Source organism: Alexandromys fortis, unplaced genomic scaffold (genome assembly GCF_014885135.2).
Source record: "Alexandromys fortis isolate MF-2015 unplaced genomic scaffold, M_Fortis_MF-2015_v1.1 scaffold_239, whole genome shotgun sequence".
In the NCBI taxonomy this organism is placed as follows: domain Eukaryota; kingdom Metazoa; phylum Chordata; class Mammalia; order Rodentia; family Cricetidae; genus Alexandromys; species Alexandromys fortis.
The window spans coordinates 989,081-1,007,604 of record NW_026068120.1 but is presented as its reverse complement, the minus strand read 5'-3'; the positions used below and the strand labels follow the sequence as shown (position 1 = coordinate 1,007,604).

At 38.6% G+C, this 18,524-nt stretch overlaps 1 protein-coding gene across 1 annotated transcript in view; it reads right to left on the bottom strand.

Annotated features, from left to right (window-relative positions):
• The window catches only part of Prkdc (protein kinase, DNA-activated, catalytic subunit), a 156,463-nt gene that overhangs the window by 126,495 nt on the left and 11,444 nt on the right, over positions 1-18,524 (bottom strand). The window contains exons 11-21 of the mRNA XM_050125161.1: positions 15,620-15,766; positions 14,031-14,195; positions 11,530-11,698; positions 9,666-9,715; positions 8,021-8,146; positions 5,455-5,607; positions 4,701-4,813; positions 4,211-4,370; positions 2,844-2,930; positions 1,162-1,281; positions 444-603 (exon numbers count right to left, since the gene is read on the bottom strand). Coding sequence (XP_049981118.1) covers positions 444-603; positions 1,162-1,281; positions 2,844-2,930; positions 4,211-4,370; positions 4,701-4,813; positions 5,455-5,607; positions 8,021-8,146; positions 9,666-9,715; positions 11,530-11,698; positions 14,031-14,195; positions 15,620-15,766 — 1,450 coding nt within the window. The remainder of the gene's footprint in view (positions 1-443; positions 604-1,161; positions 1,282-2,843; positions 2,931-4,210; positions 4,371-4,700; positions 4,814-5,454; positions 5,608-8,020; positions 8,147-9,665; positions 9,716-11,529; positions 11,699-14,030; positions 14,196-15,619; positions 15,767-18,524) is intronic.

The following is an 18,524-nucleotide window of genomic DNA, read 5'->3' as shown; positions in this document are numbered from 1 at the left end:
AGCACACCAATTTGTTGTTCAGTGCCAAATGGTCAGCCATAATAATATACATACAAGTAACATTATATAAACAACAGGTTATATTTAGGAATATACATGTATGTACATATCTGCATGCAATAACAGTTAGTGAAAAAAAGAGGCCAGGCATTTGAAGGAGAGTGGGAAAGGGCATATTGGTGGATCTGGAGGGAGAAAAGGAAAGGAAGGAATCTTGTAATTAAATTATAATCGCAAAAAAAAAACCCACTTCAGTTTCCTTCCAGTTTACCAAAATTAACAAATTAATCATCCAAGAAAGGACAAATTGAAAGAAAAAACAATCAAACAGATTTTGAATATTCTATGTTGAACTTCACAAGTTGGAAAGAATACTAATAATCCAACTTTATTATCACTGCAATTTTATTTATGAAATGCATCCAGATTTCTGTAAAACTTACCTGACAAGATTGAAGTTTTAAGGTATCCATCAAGGCAGGGGAGAATGTCTTTGTAGTAAGGCTGCATTATAGACTTATTAATGTGAACCGACCATTCTTCAAGGGCATGCAGACCTACTTCTGCCAGAGGCATATGGCTCAGGCCCAGTTTGAAGGCCATCTATATATATGTCAATACAAACAAGGAAAATTAAAACAGGAAGTTAAAACTTACAGAAACAAAAACCAATTATTTTACAGTTTTTTTAAGATGTATTTATTATATATACAGTGTTCTGTCTGCATTTTGCCTGCACACCAGAAGAGGGAATCAAATTTCATCATAATGAGGTTGCTGGGAATTGAACGCAGACCTCTGGAAGAGCAGCCCTTAACCTTTGAACTATCTTTCCAGCCCCATTTTATGGTTTCTAATGGGTATGTTTTTATTGCTAGCCCCTAGAAACTACTAAAGGTTGTAAGTAGGCATAGTTCAAATCACCAGAGGAAAACAAGGGACAGTGGTCCACGGCTGGGGATTTACTGCAGGCTTTCAGCACATGTAAGACCTAATTCTCAGGTCAATTTGTAAAGGAGGAGCAGAGATACCTCTGATACTCAAAGCCTCACAGCTAGAAGAGTTCAAACAGAGGCTGCTAGGTGACCCCCTGCTTTAATTGTAATATTTCCAAGTCTTCTAGTAAACAAAGTGGTGATAAAAGTAAGAAAACACACCTACCTGCAATGCAGGAACATAAGCTCTAACATCAAGTTCAATGATGTCATGTGGCAAGGACAGAACAAAGGTTAAACAGGAGGCCAAAAGTTCATCCTTGTACTGCTTCATTTTAACTGATACCTTAACGAGAGAAAACACACAACAAGTTGTGTATCTGAATATAGCTTACAATTAGGAAATTAATATTCGCCCTCTTCTAAAGTGTGAAATACCACCACGTAGCCTTTATTTGTCATGAGTGTAAAACAAAACGCTAATTCTCAGAAAAAGTTCACTTAAGTACCTATTCCCCTTATATGAAAAGAGAAGGAGAGGGGTGAGGTATGATCAAGGTACATTATAGTTAGATACAAAAATGTTGTAATGAAACCCATTACTAGCAACAATTATTTAACAATATAGGGCAATAAGAACTATATTTGAATTGTCATCACTCAGCTGAATTATTTTCCAAAAATTTAAGAGCTTTTTTTTTTTTAAATTTATGTGCTGTACTGGGGTTTTGCCTGCATGTATATCTATATGAGGGTGTTGGGTACCCTGGAACTGGAGTTACAGAAAATGGTGAGTTGCCATGTGGGTTCTGGGATGGAACCCATGTCCTCTGGAAGAATAACTAGTGCTCTTATCTACTGAGTCATCTCTCCTGCCCCCTCCAGAGACTTTTGAAGCAGTGATTTCTTGTGTAAGTTTTTAAAAGACCTTACTACCAAGAAAAACCTGCCATCCAAATGCTTGCCTACCTGAGGAGAGAGGAACACAGGCTCAAGGGCAGCCTTGGCTATATTTCAAGACCCTGTCACAAAAAGAAACCAAGGCTAGGAGATTCCTCACGAGTCAAAGTACTTGCCATCAAGTCTGACAATATAAATTTGATGCCCAGGTCACATAGGGTGAAAGAAAATGGGCTTTTACAGGCTGTTCTCTGACATTCAAACAGATAACAAGTAAACATGAAGAACAAAAAAAGCCAAGTGGAGGTGGCACACATCTTTAATCCCAGCACTCAGGAGGCAGAGGCAGGAGGATCTCAGTGAGTTTGAGGCCAGCCTGGTTTACCAAGCAAGTTCCAGGACAGCCAGGACTGTTACACTGGGGAACCCTGTCCCAAAAAACCAAAACAAAATACAGCAAAACAACCAATCAAAAACAAAACAAAAACAAAAAAATACCCAAAACCCATCAATCAAGAATATAAACAAAGCCTCAGTTGCTCCCAATTTGAATTTGAGAAACCAATTTTCAAGGCCAGAGAGGTGGCTCAGTGAGTAAGGGTGCTTGCTACGAAGTCTGATGACCTGAGTTTAGAATCCACATGGTGAAATGAGAGAACCAAGTCCTACAATTTACCATCTAATATCCATATGTGTACCATGACACACAAGCACCCATAAACACACAGAAATGTATTCTATCAAAAAAAAAAAAAAAAAAAAGCTGACCTGATGGCACTCCCCTTTGATGCTAGCATTAAAGGAGGCAGAGGCAAGCAGAGCTCTATGAATTCAAGGATAGCCTGGTCTACATAGTGAGTTCCAAGCCAGTTAAGGCTGCACAATGAAACCTTGTCGCAAACAAACAAAACTAAAAAACTGTGTCACTGATGATCATTAGGATTTTTTCACTATACACTAATTTAAGAATATCCTGAAATACATTAAGGTAGAATACTTAAATATTACCTCTTTGCCAAATTTTGCAAATAAAGCAAAGCAAGAATACTTTTCTGGATCTTCAGAAGAATGCTTCAGACTGTTTGGGCTAACTCCCTGTCAAATAAAATAGCAAATTAGTATGCTAAGCAAGAATCAAGTACTTCCACACCCATGTCTGCCAGTTCTCAATCTTTGCCCAGAGGATGCATCCATTTCATGTTTGCAGATTCTAGTTTGGAGAAGATGGAGACTCAGTTCCAGGGTGCATCCCAGTAGAAACAAAGTAGGGGAGAGGGTTGAGGACGGTCCAAAAGCCATACGCACGCATCCCTTCCTCATCTTCCAGTGAAAAACAATGTTGGCTACACTCCAGGCTTCTGTGTGACCAACAGGAACCTCAGCTTTACAACCTAAGTCATCCCTGAATTTCAGGACACCAAGTCACTTAAAGGGTCAGGAACACAGATGTCTGCAGCCTGAGGAGCCTCTGATTAGCTAAGTCTTAAGAAAACCTGAGGCCTCTAGAGCAATACTTTGGTGACAGGATCACTATGAATTAGAAGACTCTTACAAAGGTATTTAAGAATCAGAGTAGAAAGCCGGGCGATGGTGGCGCACGCCTTTAATCCCAGCACTCGGGAGGCAGAGGCAGGCGGATCTCTGTGAGTTCGAGACCAGCCTGGTCTACAGAGCTAGTTCCAGGACAGGCTCCAAAGCCACAGAGAAACCCTGTCTCTAAAAACCAAAAAAAAAAAAAAAAAAAAAAAGTGAGTTCCAGGACAGCAAGGGTTGTTACACAAAGAAACCCTGTTTTGAAAAACAAAACAAAACAAAACAAAAATCAGAATAGAAGTCAGGCACTTGGAGGCAGAGGCAGGCAGATTTCTGTGAGTTCAAGGCCAGCCTGGGCTACAAAGAAGTTCCAGGACAGTCAGGGCAGTTAATAAAGAAAAACCCTGTCCTGATAAAACAAATAATTTTAAAGAAAACAAGGATACAAAAAGAGTAGAAAATGCTAATAACGTTTTAAGAGTCTTCAAATTAACATTTACATATCAGTTTTTCAATTATTAAAATTAGACTTTAAGGGGCTGGAGGGATAGCTCAGTGGTTAAGAGCACTTAGTTGCTCTTCTAGAGGTCCTGGGTTCACTTCCCAACAACCACATGGTGGCTCACAACCATCCGTAATGAGATCTAGGGCCCTCTTCTGGCATAAAAACATGCATACATGCAGACAGAGCACTCACATATACGATAAATAAATTAATCTTTAAGAAATAAAAAAGTAAACTAGACTTTAAAACTACACATTTTATAAGCACCCTCCCTGTAAGCTTATACAAGAAGTTTAAAAGAAACGTAACAATTGTTCAGGTCCCCAGAAACACTTACCTCAAAATATTTTATTTTCCTGGCATTTTTCACTGCAATAGAAAGTAATTTGTAGAAACCACTGATGAGTGGCAACCGTGTAGACTGTAAAATTAACTCATATGCAAATGAGTGTACCCATGGCTCAAAAAGTCTTATTTGTTTCTTAGGAAGAATCTCCCTATAAAAACAAAATATTTAAGGTAGAAATTTTCATCCTATTCTTATTCAGCTTTAAAATGATGAGATATTAAGAATGATGGACAATTTCACTTATCACATTTTTTGACACTGTAACACCTTTCAAGATATATATGTTCCTTTTTTCCTGCCTGAGGTCTTCCAACTTTTCAGGGAAAAAAAAAAAGCTAAGTCTAAACTGCTAAGAATATTTTAAAGGTTGACAGAAGCAATTTTTGATGATTTCAACTCTTACATTTATATAAGAGGTCACTTCTGTTAGGGGTAATAAACTGATACATTCTTAAAGAATTAAAATTCTACAAAATACCTGCAAAACTCCACCAGGTTAATGAAAGCTGAAAAGTCTTTTGGTTTAGTAGGTTGCAAATTAGCAGCTGGATCTGAAGTTGGGATCACCCAAACAGCAGTTGTGCTTCCATCCTGAAAAATTGTCCCAAAGCAAGAATTGTTCCATTTAACACATCATTCAACAAATAACGTTCCAATGAAATTGTCACATAGAACTGATTTATAAGGAAAGAATGCAGAAGTGAGGAAGACATAATTGAGTCCTCAAGGGCTTAGCTGAATAGTCTTAAAAATAGACTTATTTTTACTTTCATTTGTGTGTTTCTGTCTATGGTATATTATGTATGTATGGGTGCCTGTAGAGGCCAAAAGTGGGTGGTGGATTCCCTGGAGGTGGAACTACAGGTAGTTGTGAGCGACCTAGCATGAGTGCTGGCCACATGTAGGTTTACTGAGACAGATTCTCATTTGGTAACCCAGGCTTGCCTTGAACTCATCATCTTCCTGCTTTCTCAAATGCTGTTAACAGACAAGTGGTACCACACCTGAGTAAAAAAATGTTTGAACATTCTATGCATACAAATCACTTTTTGAATAATCTGTTGGTAACACATTCTATGCATTGGCTTATATGCAACAGAAAAGCACCTATGGCACATATCATTGCAAAGAACTCCATTTTCCTTTCTCCCTTAGAGATGTACTATGGTCCTGAGCATGCAAAGAGTTGGGATTTAAACAATGCAAAATTACTGTTGAAAAAAATTTCTAACCTCATGCTCTCCAACAGTCTGTTTCTCCAGTGTAAGATCCAATTTTTCCACAATCTTCAAAACTGATCTTATAAATTCATCATAGAGTAAATGATTCAAACTTTTAAGGGAGGAATTCTCAAAGAGAAATGTTTCATCTGCTAAAATAAAATCCTGTAAATAAAGAAAAATTTAAAGACTTCAAAATCTGTGCCTGAGTAATAGTGGCACTTGCCTTTAATCCCAGTGCTTCCGAGGCAGAGGCAGGTAGATCTCTGTGAGTTCAAGGCCAGTCTGGTCTACAGAGCTAAACCAGGACAGCTGGGCTGTTACATGTGTAGAAACCCTTGTCTCAAAAACAAACAAACAAACAAAAAAGATAAGTCTTTCTTTGCTTAACTTTGGAGCCTGTCCTGGAACTTGCTCTGTAGACCAGGATGAATTACACAGAGGCATTATTCTAATACAAGTGATTTGGTAAAACTTTAAGACAATTCTGAAACCATTTCTGAACCCTCTCAGTACTTCCCCTCCTCCCCTGGGAACCAAGGACATAGCAGCTATGCAAGCACAAACTGAGATGTTGGGAACTTTCCATCTCCCTGAATAGGGGAAAGATAACCCTTAGGTGTTGACTCAGTTACTGCTGTTTTGACTTAGTCCCAGGGAAAGGGGCAAAGTGACCCTCAGAAGTTTCCCTTTACCTCATCTGATCTGGCAACCACTCTCCAGCCAATAATTGGTAATAGCCTTTTTTAATAAGCCAATCATAATAGTTGAAGAACAACCCCAGATGCCCCCCTTCCTTCTGTGGCTTACTGCTTTAAAAATAGCCTATACCAGCAATTTGGGGTCTTTCTGGCCTCTAGTGCTGAAAGACCCTGTCATGACAAAATTAATAAAATCTTCATGCTTTTACATCAGCTGTGGTGGTGAGAGACTGTCTCTGGAGGGCGACTCCTCCTCCTTGGTGACTGGACTCTAGGGTCCAACAATGTAACTAATGCACACCAACCCCTCAGGATTATTAAATGAACTGGATTTATCCACTCAGCAAAGACAACAGTGAAAAATTGTGCTTAGCACACTTGAGGCCCTGGGTTTAATTCCCAGGAGGACGAGAGTGGGTGGGGGAGGAGAGAAGAAGGGAAAGACAGAGAAAGAAATAGCTACAGAAAGAGGGGCAGACTAAGTGGGGGAAGAGAAGGATCATAACCATCCTGCTATGAGGCAGATTTTTAAAAACTATTTTACTTTTGCAATGCTGAAGAACAAAACCAGGATTTGTTTGCATGTTAGACAAATGCTTTAGTACTGAGTGATATCACTAGCCTTCATTTCACTTACTTCTGGTTTTACTTTCAATTGTCTTGACTTACACCATTTTAAATATGCTTTAAGAACTTTTGAAAGTTAGTAAAACAAAATCCTGAAAAGTCTTACATCTGTTCTGACTAGTTTTTATACCAACTTGACGCAAGCGAGGGTCATCTGGGAAGAAAGAATTGTAACTGAGAAAATGTCTCCAAAGGACTGGCCTGTAGGCAAATCTGTATGTAGGGCATTTTCTTGATTTATAATTGATACAGTGGGAGGGCCCAGATAACTGTGGGCAGGGCCACCCCTGCGTAAGTGGACATGTACCATATAAAAAAGAAGGCTGAATAAGCCATGAGTAGCAAGCCAGTAAGCAGCCTTCATGACCTCTGCTCTGCTTCCTGCCTGCAGGTCCCTGTCCTAACTTCCCTCAGGGATGGACTATGATGAGGAAATGTCACATGAAATAAACCCTTTCCTCCCCAAGCTGTTTTTGGTCACAGTGTTTTATCACAGCACAGATACCCTGAGAAAGAGACCTCTGTAACTATGGAGATGTTTTGTTCTGTGTTTCTGAGACTTGGTGTCTTGTCTGCTTGGTTTTGGTTTCTATTGATTTAGTGGAGTCTCTTAATAAAGAAGAGAAATAGAGCACTTTAATAGCTTTTTGTTTGTTTGTTTTTCGAGACAGGGTTTCTCTGTGGCTTTGAAGCCTGTCCTGGAACTAGCTCTTGTAGACCAGGCTGGCCTGAACTCACAGAGATCCACCTACCTCTGGGTATTAAAGGTGTTTGCTTTTGAGTGCTGGGATTAAAGGCGTGTGCCACCACCACCTGGCTAGCTTTGAAATTTTATCAGGAGTTCAAGGAAACAGAACAACAACAAAAAGGTTAGAGAGATGGCTAAGTAAAAAAAAAAAAAAAAAAAAAAAAAAAAAGCCTTTGTCCCCAGCCTTGCAACCTGAGTTTGATCTCAGTGAAAGGATAAAACTGACTCTTAAAATTTGTCCTCTGGAGCCGGGCGGTGGTGGTGCACGCCTTTAATCCCAGCACTTGGGAGGCAGAGGTAGGCGGATCTGTGTGAGTTCGAGACCAGCCTGGTCTATAAGAGCTAGTTCCAGGACAGGCTCCAAAACCACAGAGAAACCCTGTCTCGAAAAACCAAAAAAAAAAAAAAAAAATTAAAATTTGTCCTCTGACTGCCACAACAATATGTGGCAAGTTCCTAGATAAGGAAGGGTAATAAAAATATACACATTTAAAATTTTTACCGTCATCTGGTCACAGCTTAAAAGATGCTGAAAAAGATCCACATAATCTTTGTACGTGGGCACTTTCCACTTGCCCGTTCTGACTTCCCCTGAGGCCCATTGGTTATTCGACTTGGACTCAACATCCTGGAGAGGAAGAAAGCAACCCATTATTAACTGGGAGACACATGAGGCCGCTGCTGTCAGAGCACGAGCAACTTAGCAGAACTTTCTAAACTAAGACTAAAAAGGTTAAGTCAGTATCTGTAGTCAATAAATATAGCTTTAATGCACCTTTTAAGTCCACTACAAATCATCCCTCCTCTTATGTGATCCAATCTCTCATTCCATTCATGCGCCTCTAAATTCTACACATTTTTATGTTTCCTAGATTATAAGAGAAAAAACAGCTTTCTTTGTAAAAATGTAGGTAACAGGAACAGGAAGATGCCTCAGCAGGTAAAGGCATTTGCTATCAAGCCTGAAGACCTGTGTTCGATTTCTGGAACCCATATAGTGGAAGACAATTAAATCCTGAGTGTTTTCTTCTGACCTCCACAAGCATGCACACACACACATGCACGTGTGTGCACATGTGCACACGCACATACACATACACACACACACACACACATTGGAAGAAAAAATTTAAAGTGTTGCAGTGATATTTGGTGTTTAACAAATAAAACTTGTCTGAAGATCAGAGTGCAGAGGTAAGACATAGAGGCCAGGCAGTGATGGTTCACACCTTTAATCCCAGTATCCTAAGCCTTTAATTCCAGCACTAGGGAGGTGGCTACTGGAAGGGATATGGCTGCGCAGAGAGGAATATAAAATGAGAGCAGACAAGAGCTCAGTGCACTCTGAGGTGCGGTGGAGACAGATGCAGCCTGGAGATGCAGCCTGAGGACACAGTCTGAGGACAGGATCAACCCTGCGTTCTGAGCATTGGTAGAAGTAAAAGGTCTCTCTAGTGGCTGGCTCTTCTGCTTCGCCATCTCTCAGCTTTCACCCCCTAATATCTCACTCTGGGTTTTTATTAAGAACAATTAGAATTCATGTTATAAAATGTATGTAACATAATTTTATTCCTTAGAAGTATATTCATCTAACAGGTTGGTTTTATACATGAAATTTCAAAACAGAAGACATGAATTAGCTGGGAATGTGGCTTGATTGGCAGATTGCTCACCTAGTAGGCACAAATCCTGACTTCCACCCCCAGTACTACATAAATGTGGCATACTGGTGCACACCTATAATCCTAGCATTTATGAATTACAGGAAAGAATATTGGGAGTTCAAAGTGATCCTTGGCTACATGTCAAGTTCAAAGCCAGCATGGGCCAACACGGCATACTGGAGACTCTCAAGAAAGGGGTAGTGAAAGTTAAAACAAAGAAAGGTTTTAATACATTTACATGCTAAACACTGTTTCTTTTCTTTCTTTTTAATTTTTCAAGACAGGGAGGGTTTCTCAGTGTAGCCTTGGCAGTCCTAGAACTAATTTTGTAGACCAGGCTAGCCTCAAACTCACAGACATCCGCCTGCCTCTGCCTTCCTCATGCTGGGATTAAAGGAGTACACCACCACCGCCCAGCCTAAAACACCGTTTCTAACATCCAGTAATAACACTAGTTTTTGAAACCTTAGATTCAGAATTTACCTTTTGAAGGACCACTGGTTTAGAACATATTCTAATTAAACCTTGATGCACTGAAAATGAAGAAAATGAAAGAATAATGAAGGAAACATTGAGAAACACAATCACTCAATAAAAAAACATTTTGCCTCTTAATTTTTTTGAAAATTTTTAATATCTTTAGTTTTAAATTATGAACTTCTGAGGATCAGAAACTAAAGTGAGTACAATAACATACATGTATAATCCCAGCATATGGGAAGTAGAGGCTGGACAACTATGGAGCTCAAAGTTAGCCCAGGCTACACAGGGAGATCTTGTCTAAAATAAAATTAGAATAAATTCAGAAGTCAAAGATGCTTAAAGAAAAAGGTTTCTTGCAAAATGTCCCTTGCTCAGGCCCTGAGGAAAACTCTACTACTGTTACTGTGCTAAATGTACATATTATAAAACTGTCTTTTAAATATTTATGTTTGTCTACTGCCACACGACTCTGGATGCACTGCATCTCACCTGAATTTGTATAGAGAAATGTCTCTCTGCAGCAGGCACCAGTTAATGCGGAGACTCAACAACCAGTCAAGGTGCCAATAATTAACAATTATTAACAATTATTCAGCTCTCAGCCTTAAACATCACCACCACTACCCAAGGCTTAGGGAACATCTTGGAAGAAGGGTGAAATGGATGTAAGGGCTAGAGGATGAGCAGGAGTGCTATGAAGTGCTGTCCTCCAGACATGGCATGGCCACTGGATCTACAAACTCACTGCAGCTATTCCCATCTGCACAGAATCCGGTCAACAAGATTAGTCAGCACTGCAACAGGCGGCACCAATGGGACCAGTGGGCTATTGACAACAAAATAGAGACCACGGAGGAGTTAGTGTGAGAGGGAGGAAGAGCTGGGGTTGTGGTGGTTTAAATACGAATGGCACCCATAGGCTCATTCATGTTTGGATGTTTGGTCCCCAGATAGTAGAAATGTGTGGGAAGGATTAGAAGGTGTGGCCTTATTGGAGAAGGTGTGTCCCTGGAGGTGTGGTTTGAGGCTTCAAAATCCCTTGCCAGGCCCCGAGTTCCCTCTCTTGACTAAAATTGTGGATCAGATGTGAGCTCTTAGATTCTGCTTCAGCACCATTCCTGCCTGCCTGCCACCATGTTCCCTGCCAACTAACTCCAAAACTGTAAGTTCTCTTTAAAGGTACCCTTGGTCACTGTGTTTCTTCACAGAAATACAACAGTAACTAAGACATTGCTTACATGCTTGAAATTGTCAAAAATAAATAAATGAAAGAATGTGTGAGTTTTTTCTTCTTCTTCTTTTTTTTTTTTTTCAAAACAGGGTTTCTGGGGGCTGGAGAGATGGTTCAGTGGTTAAGAGCATTGCCTGCTCTTCCAAAGGTCCTGAGTTCAATTCCCAGCAACCACATGGTGGCTCACAACCATCTGTAATGAGGTCTGGTGCCCTCTTCTGGCCTGCAGGCATCCACACAGATAGAATACTGTATACATAATAAATAAATAAATATTTAAAAAAAAAAAAAAACAGGGTTTCTCTGTAGCTTTAGAGCCTGTCCTGGAACTCACTCTGTAGACTATGCTGGCCTCAAACTTACAGAGATCTGCCTGTCTCTGCCTCCCAAGTGCTGGGATTAAAGGCGTGCACCACTACCTTCTGGCAAAAGATTCTGTTTAAAGAAGAATAGTAGGTACCACTGATTCTAAATTCTAATAATAAAAAAGATTTTGATTCATCAAATTGAAAAGTTCTCTAAAAACTATTAAGTACTCAAAAAATTAGGGAACCAGATTTTCTATGAATATATCAACTAACATGTTAAGTTTTTTAGCATTTACCACAATAAGAACAAAAATGGCAAGCTTACCCACAGTACTAATGAAATTCCAGTGAACTGGCCCTTTTTCTGCTAAGGCCAGGAAGACTTTTACTATTGCTTTACAACACACCAGCTGCATTTTGGGGCTGTACTGAGGGAAACTGTCTATCTGTACCACCATGAGATGTTCCAAAACGGGAGTATATACTTCAGGAACCTACCAAAAATGGAGAAAAAACTCAAAATTAGAACAGGGAATAAATATAAGAAATATATATATATATATATGTATATATACTCAAATTTATTAGAACTCAAGTAGCCACAGGTAAATGAAAACTGACTTGTAATCTTAGCTATCAAACTTAACATTTACTATTGCAGCTACCACAATAAATCCTAATAAACTGAGTGGTATTTACAGCACAATTGTATCCTAAGTAGCAATCAGAATCTTTTAGAAGGATAGAGACGTTAACACTTATTTTTTCTGCTCTAGATTCCAGCTTCTTTTGTTTTATTTTTCTGTTGTTTTTAAAAATTATTATTATCCATAAATCTACTATAGGATATCTAACATATTAGAGCTGGGAAGATAGTTCAGTCAATAAAGTGAATGAGGACCTGAGTTCAGATCCACAGAATATATGCAACTCCAGCTTCTTCAGTTGTGTGTTATAATCCAATATGGGGTCATTCAATCAACTATGGGGATATATCAGAATCTGATATATCATGAGATATATATTAGAACAGTAAGACATTTTCAAATATCCAGATTAAAAGTTAATTTAAAAAAATCAAACCTATAAAGAACATGCAGTATGGGCTGGAGCAATGTCTCAGAGTTGAAGAGCACTGGTGCTCTTCCAGAGTGCGATCCATTCCCAGCACCCACGTGGCAGCTCAAGGGATCTAGTGCCCCCTTCTGGCCTCTGGTGCACAAGACATGCGCATGGTGCTCAGACACACACGCAGCGAAACACCCATACATAAAATAAATTTTTAACAAAATTAAGAAGTGAAGAATCCAAGGTGTGTCTAGAGGTGCTTTCCTATGCTGTAGCACGTGACTGTACCACACCCTAGGTTCTGAACACACACTCTGCATCATTCCACGCAGTGCATGGCATGAACACGCTAGTTCAAATCCAAAACTGTTGTTTTCTTCTTAAAGAAAAAACTGCTTTTTTCTCTTAAAGAAAATGATGGCTAATTATAAAATTATTTTAATATTTTTCCACCATCCCTCAGCAAATAAGTAGTAAATTGCTGTATCTTTAAATGATATTGTGTTAGAATGTTTGACTTTAAAAGATGCTGTCTGAAGCTGGAGACATGACTCAGCAGTTGGAAACACTTGCTGCTCTTACAGAGTGTTTGGTTCCCAGAGCCCATGTAGTAACTCATAACTGTCTTTCTAGTTTCGGGGGATCTGGTCTATTTTTCTGGACTCCCTGGACACCAGGCAAACACATGGTACATATTCATATATGTGTAAGATACAAACATAAATAAAATCTTTAAAAAGAAGAAAAACAACACAAAACTTCTGCTTAAGTTTCTGACTTAAGGTTCACTGTAAAAATCACTAAATGAATTATGGTTTGGAATTAGGACATCATTTCCAGTTCTGAAATGGCCCTAAATAAACTTCTACTATTTTGGGCTACACATTTATGTCAAGAAGCATTCTCAGAACGGGTAGATGTAGAACCATTTATCAACTCTGAAAAATATTGAAGATACTGTTCATCCCACAGCAGCAAATAGTCAACCAGGATTTAAATCTTTATGTATAAGGAATCCATCTCATTAGTATGTAAATTTGCTTTAATCTTTAATAAATGATTAAACTAAACAGAAACCAAAGAATTATTTTAGGATAAATTTAGCTATGCTTTATTATCAGAAAGCATTTGATTTGTAGAACTATTTAATATACCCAGGATTGCATCAAAATTTCCCTCACAAAAAAGAATCACAAAAGGAAACAGTTTTAGTAAACCTGCTTTAGATAATAACAATAAAGATTTATTGAAACAAATACTAGACAAAATGTTGTGGGTTTTCCAGGGGTACCTACACTACCACCAGAGTAAGAGTCACCCTTGACAGTTCCAGCAGCCTCACTTCTTCCCATACCTTCCTTCCAGCTACCTGGGAGGTTCTAAGACAGCAACTATGGTGTTAGCCTACAAACACAACTTTCATTAGTAGTTGCTTTCCAGTCCTTTGAGATTTTTTACTACTGTCAGAAGAAATACTAATAAGATTGGGATAGCTGATCAGATATAAGCAATGCTGTTGGTTTCAAGAATTAGCAGTTACAGTAGGTGCTTGTTAAATTTTGCTGTCTGGAAAAATTAAAATTAGTATCGCCAAGCAAGTTTCTGGTGAATTACCCATTTATTTTATATTGTTATCAAGGAGCTCCACAGCTGATAACTGAACCAAGAAATCACGTGCCTTTCATTAATAACAACGAAGATGACTTGTGGAGAGGGAATGAAGTATTCCAACCACATTCGGGGTAACCATTTACTTACCGCGTCAAGGTAAAGCAGGACACTTGCAATGGACTGGAGGAAACTCGGCATCTGGTAAACATGATCCTCACTGGCTTCAGTCTGGGTGAGGAACATCTGTTTACAGCGCTGAATGAGCTCAACATACATGAAGTCAACATCTTTGGCATTTATAACCTTGCAAGGCTTTAGGAAAGGCAAAACAGAAATATTATCAGCATCAAAACAAAGGCCCTTAAAATGTCATGTTATGACACATGATTATAAACTGCTAAATATTACCAAGCAATTTAAACTGCTGAATATTAGCAAGCTGTTTACTTATCTTACTGTACAAAATATTGTATCTTATGCTTTTCATAAAAATGTATACCCGCCAGGCGGTGGTGTCGCATGCCTTTAATCCCAGCACTCGGGAGGCAGAGGCAGGAGGATCTCTGTGAGTTCAAGGACAGCCTGGTCTACAAGAGCTAGTTCCAGGACAGGCACCAAAAACTACAGAGAAACCCTGTCTCGAAAATCCAAAAAAAAAAAAAAAAAAAAGATGTATATTCCCACCCTAAAGATTTACTTCTACACATTGTTAACTATGGTCTAGGCTCTGCTTAAAAGGCAGGCCTTGCTATGCACTGGCCCTGTAAGGCTTATCACTCTAGCAGGAGACTTCTCACACACTGCCTTATCTTGTCTCTGAATTAGAGCTGTAAACAGCAAACAAATAGAGATGAAGAATAAAAGACAGAGGAAGAAGAGGGGAAAGAAAGGAAAGAAGAATAAAAAAGAAGATACTGATGGAAAAAGAGACAGGAAACTAGTTTTCTTAGAAGCAAATTACACAGAAATAACTGGAGGTATTCATAGTATCCTTTATGGGATGGTGGGGGTTGGTGGATAAAGCGTATGCTATCTTTGAATTTAGTATGCAACCCAGGCTGTTGTTCATCTGTAGCAATTTCCCTGTCTTAGCTTCCTGAAGCCTGGATTATAGGTTGGAATACAGCTATCTTCTTAAATATGTCTTTCTGTCCTAAGAACATCTGTCTAAAACTTTAAGTGAAAACCACAGTTTTACTGTATAATAGGGGGCTGCAGAGTACAAAATGAAAATACAATGTTTCTAGCATCCAGAACTGAATTTATGTAGAGTTTTATTTGTTTGTTAGTATCTGAACTTTTAGGTTGCTAACCATCTCCTAAATCTGTTTAGATGACCAAGGCCGACCTAGAGTTCTATATAGTCCAGGCTGGCCACAAACTATTAATTCCGTTGCCTGTTTCTTGCACTGAAAGTATAGGCATGTCTCAATCCTAAATAAGATTTATGTCTTTTTTTCTACCAATTCAGGATAGCTTTTAATAAGTTAGCTGTCATTTCTTGGTCTTTGCTTTTTCTTGTAGAAAATAGACAAATAACTCATCTTGTCAGTAAGCTATGGGGATCTGAGATAATGCATGTACACAGTAAACACTGAAAATTGAACTGTTAGTAGAACAAGTACCAATAATATCAACACAAGCACAACACGCTATTTAAAAAATGCAGTGTTATAGTCCTGTAAATAATTAAGCAAAACCAAAAACATAAAATACAGTAAACTAGTGAAACATACTCCTGCAAATAGTCCATATCCACGAATAGCAATGGATAACTCCTTGTTGTTCGAATCCGCATTTCTGATGATTCCATAGAACTGTTCCATGAAGTACTGCAGCTGACTCCTGTGTAACTCTGCGTCTTCTGCCACAGTAAATGAAATCTGTAATTTTAGGACATTTGCTCTTTAGAAACATTTAATAACCAAAGGACCTAAACAAATATGACTATTAAGATAATATTATAATTATATTTGATTGCTTTTAGTCAGAACCCTCTGCTTCAATATACTTAGCTAACATCGGTTCAGAAAAGACAGTTTCTTAGCTAAGGCTACTTTGTATGTGATGTATTTTTGCCAAGAAAAAGGAAAAGAAGATGATCAAAAAGGGCATCTCACATTTAATATTTTTCTTAGCTACATTTATTTACTTTTTTGTCAGAACACATACTTCAGTGTGTTTGTGTGGAGGTAGCAAGACAAGCTATGGCAGTCCCACCGAGTGTGTCCCGGTTACTGAACTTAGTGGCGTCTTTACCCACTAAGCCATCAAACCCATTTCAGGTATTTTTAAGACCCAGCTACAAGAGATATTAAAACTAAGTGCATGAAGAGAAAAGATAGTTGAGATCATTGTTGTCTTAGGGATTCTACTGCTGTGAAAAACATCATGACCAAACACAATTTTGGGAGGAAAGGGTTTATTTCAGCTTACACCTTCACATCACTGAGGGAAGTCAGGGCAGGAACCCCAACAGAGCAGTAGTGTGCAGGCAGGAAGTGACGCAGAGGCCATGGAGCTGAGCTGCTTACTAGTTTTCTTCACCTGGCGTGCTCTGTTTGTTTTCTTATACACCCCAGGACCACCTGGCCAAGGGTGGCACTGCCCACAAAGAGCTGGGCTTTCCCAATCAATTATCAATCAAGAAAAGCCCGACAGACTTGCCTAAGGGCCAAACTTACAGAGACATTTTCTCAATTATGATCCCTTCTTCCCAGATGACCCTAGTTTGTATCGAGCTGACATAAAAACTAGGCAGCACAACTAGGTCCCAACAGGAAACAACAGCCTATGTTCAGGAACACGGGGGTTCAAATCCTAATTTTTTAGGGGGGCATTCCTAATTTTAGCATAAACTCTGCTCAAGTGTGTAAACAATCTAGGTAACTATCAAAGACAGAGTGAGAAAATCTACTACTTCCATCACTAACTTAACAATATGCTCCCTCATTGTTCTCAAAGCCATTATATCTGATATGGAATTATCACATACTGCTGGAAAAACTTTTCTTCCACAAAGTATGCTATGAACACGTTTCCCAAGTTAATAACTAAGCCAGCCACAGTGGCTCACACTAATCCTAGCACTTGGGAGGCTGACTGCTAGGACTGCTAAGAGTTCAAGGCCTAGATTCAGGTCATCCTGGACTAAAGAATAAAAGCTTCTGACAAAACAAAACAGTAACATCCAAAAAATAATTAGATAATCATAATTACCAAAAAGATTTTCATCTTACCATAAGATATTTATCACTTAACTCCGCACTAATTTAGTACTAGATTCTGTCCTTTTCATGACTTCTACCCAACTATTTTCACTTATAACAGCAAAAAATTTAAAATTAATTATCCCACAAGATAAAGGAAAGTTTATAACATCATGGTTCATAATGACATATTACACTACTACTAAAAATTAGTCATGTAAGTCTCAATGTACTATTAGCAAAACATTCAATGCTGGGATACTGGGAAAACTTTGAAGCTACAAAAATTACAAATAATATTTCCTTATGTAAAGGTATCAGGAGAAAAAGGGATGAGAGAAAAAAATGGTCACCAAAATGTGAAATGATTTTTTTCTTGGTTGTAGGATATCAGATTTGATCAGTCTTTTCTGTACTTTTGTTGGTTGGCTGGTTGTTTATTGTTTTGATTAGCTCAAGCTGACTGGCCTCCTCTTCCCTGGGCTGGGATGACAAGTATAAACCACAATACCTAGTCTTCTTTAAACACACACACACATACAAATATATGTATATATCTATACACTTATACATATGTAAACTGTATGTAACTAACTCACAATGTTTTCTTATACGAACTTTATACAAACTGAGTGGAAAAAAGAGAAATTTCTTTCCCATAGGATACTTATATTCAAAATTGTACATATCATAGCTAAAATAATAATGGAAAAGAAGAAAAGTTGGCAGATGTATACTACCTAGCTTGAAGAAATCAAAGACTCATGCAGCAAATTAAGAGTCCAGAAAGATGCACAAACATAAGTTAAGTAATTTTTGGCATAGGTTAAAAGGACAGAAAAAAAAAATGATGTTTTCAAGTGGTGATGGAAACAGCAAATGGGAGTGGATGAAGCAGTATTTCTCTTGCTTTAGCCCACATACAAAAGTGATCCAAAATGGATTACAGACCCAAATATAACTGCAGAAGTTATAAACTGTAACACTTTCTACAGAAAACAAGAAAATTATAGGGCATCAAAAGGAGAAGCCAGAGCCAGGTGACAATAGCACACTCCTTTAATCCCTTAGGAGGCAGAGGCAGGCGGATCTCCGAGTTCAAAGCCAGTCTGGTCTACAAAATGAGTTCCAGGACAGCCAGGGCTACACAGAGAGAAACCCTGTCTCAAAAAACAAACAAACAAAAAAAGGAGCCAGTTTAAAACTGTTAAATTTGATATCCATCTTGAAAATTTAAAACTTCTACTCAGAGATGTGCTGTTAAACAATAAAAAAGTAAGCAACAGAAGAAAACTTATTCATAACACTTTCAGAAAGGATTTTTATCCAGAATATGCAGAAAACTCTTAAAACTCATAAACAAAGGCTGGGGATGGCGGCACACACCCTTAATCCCAGTACTAAGGAGACAGGCGCAGGTGGATCTCTGTGC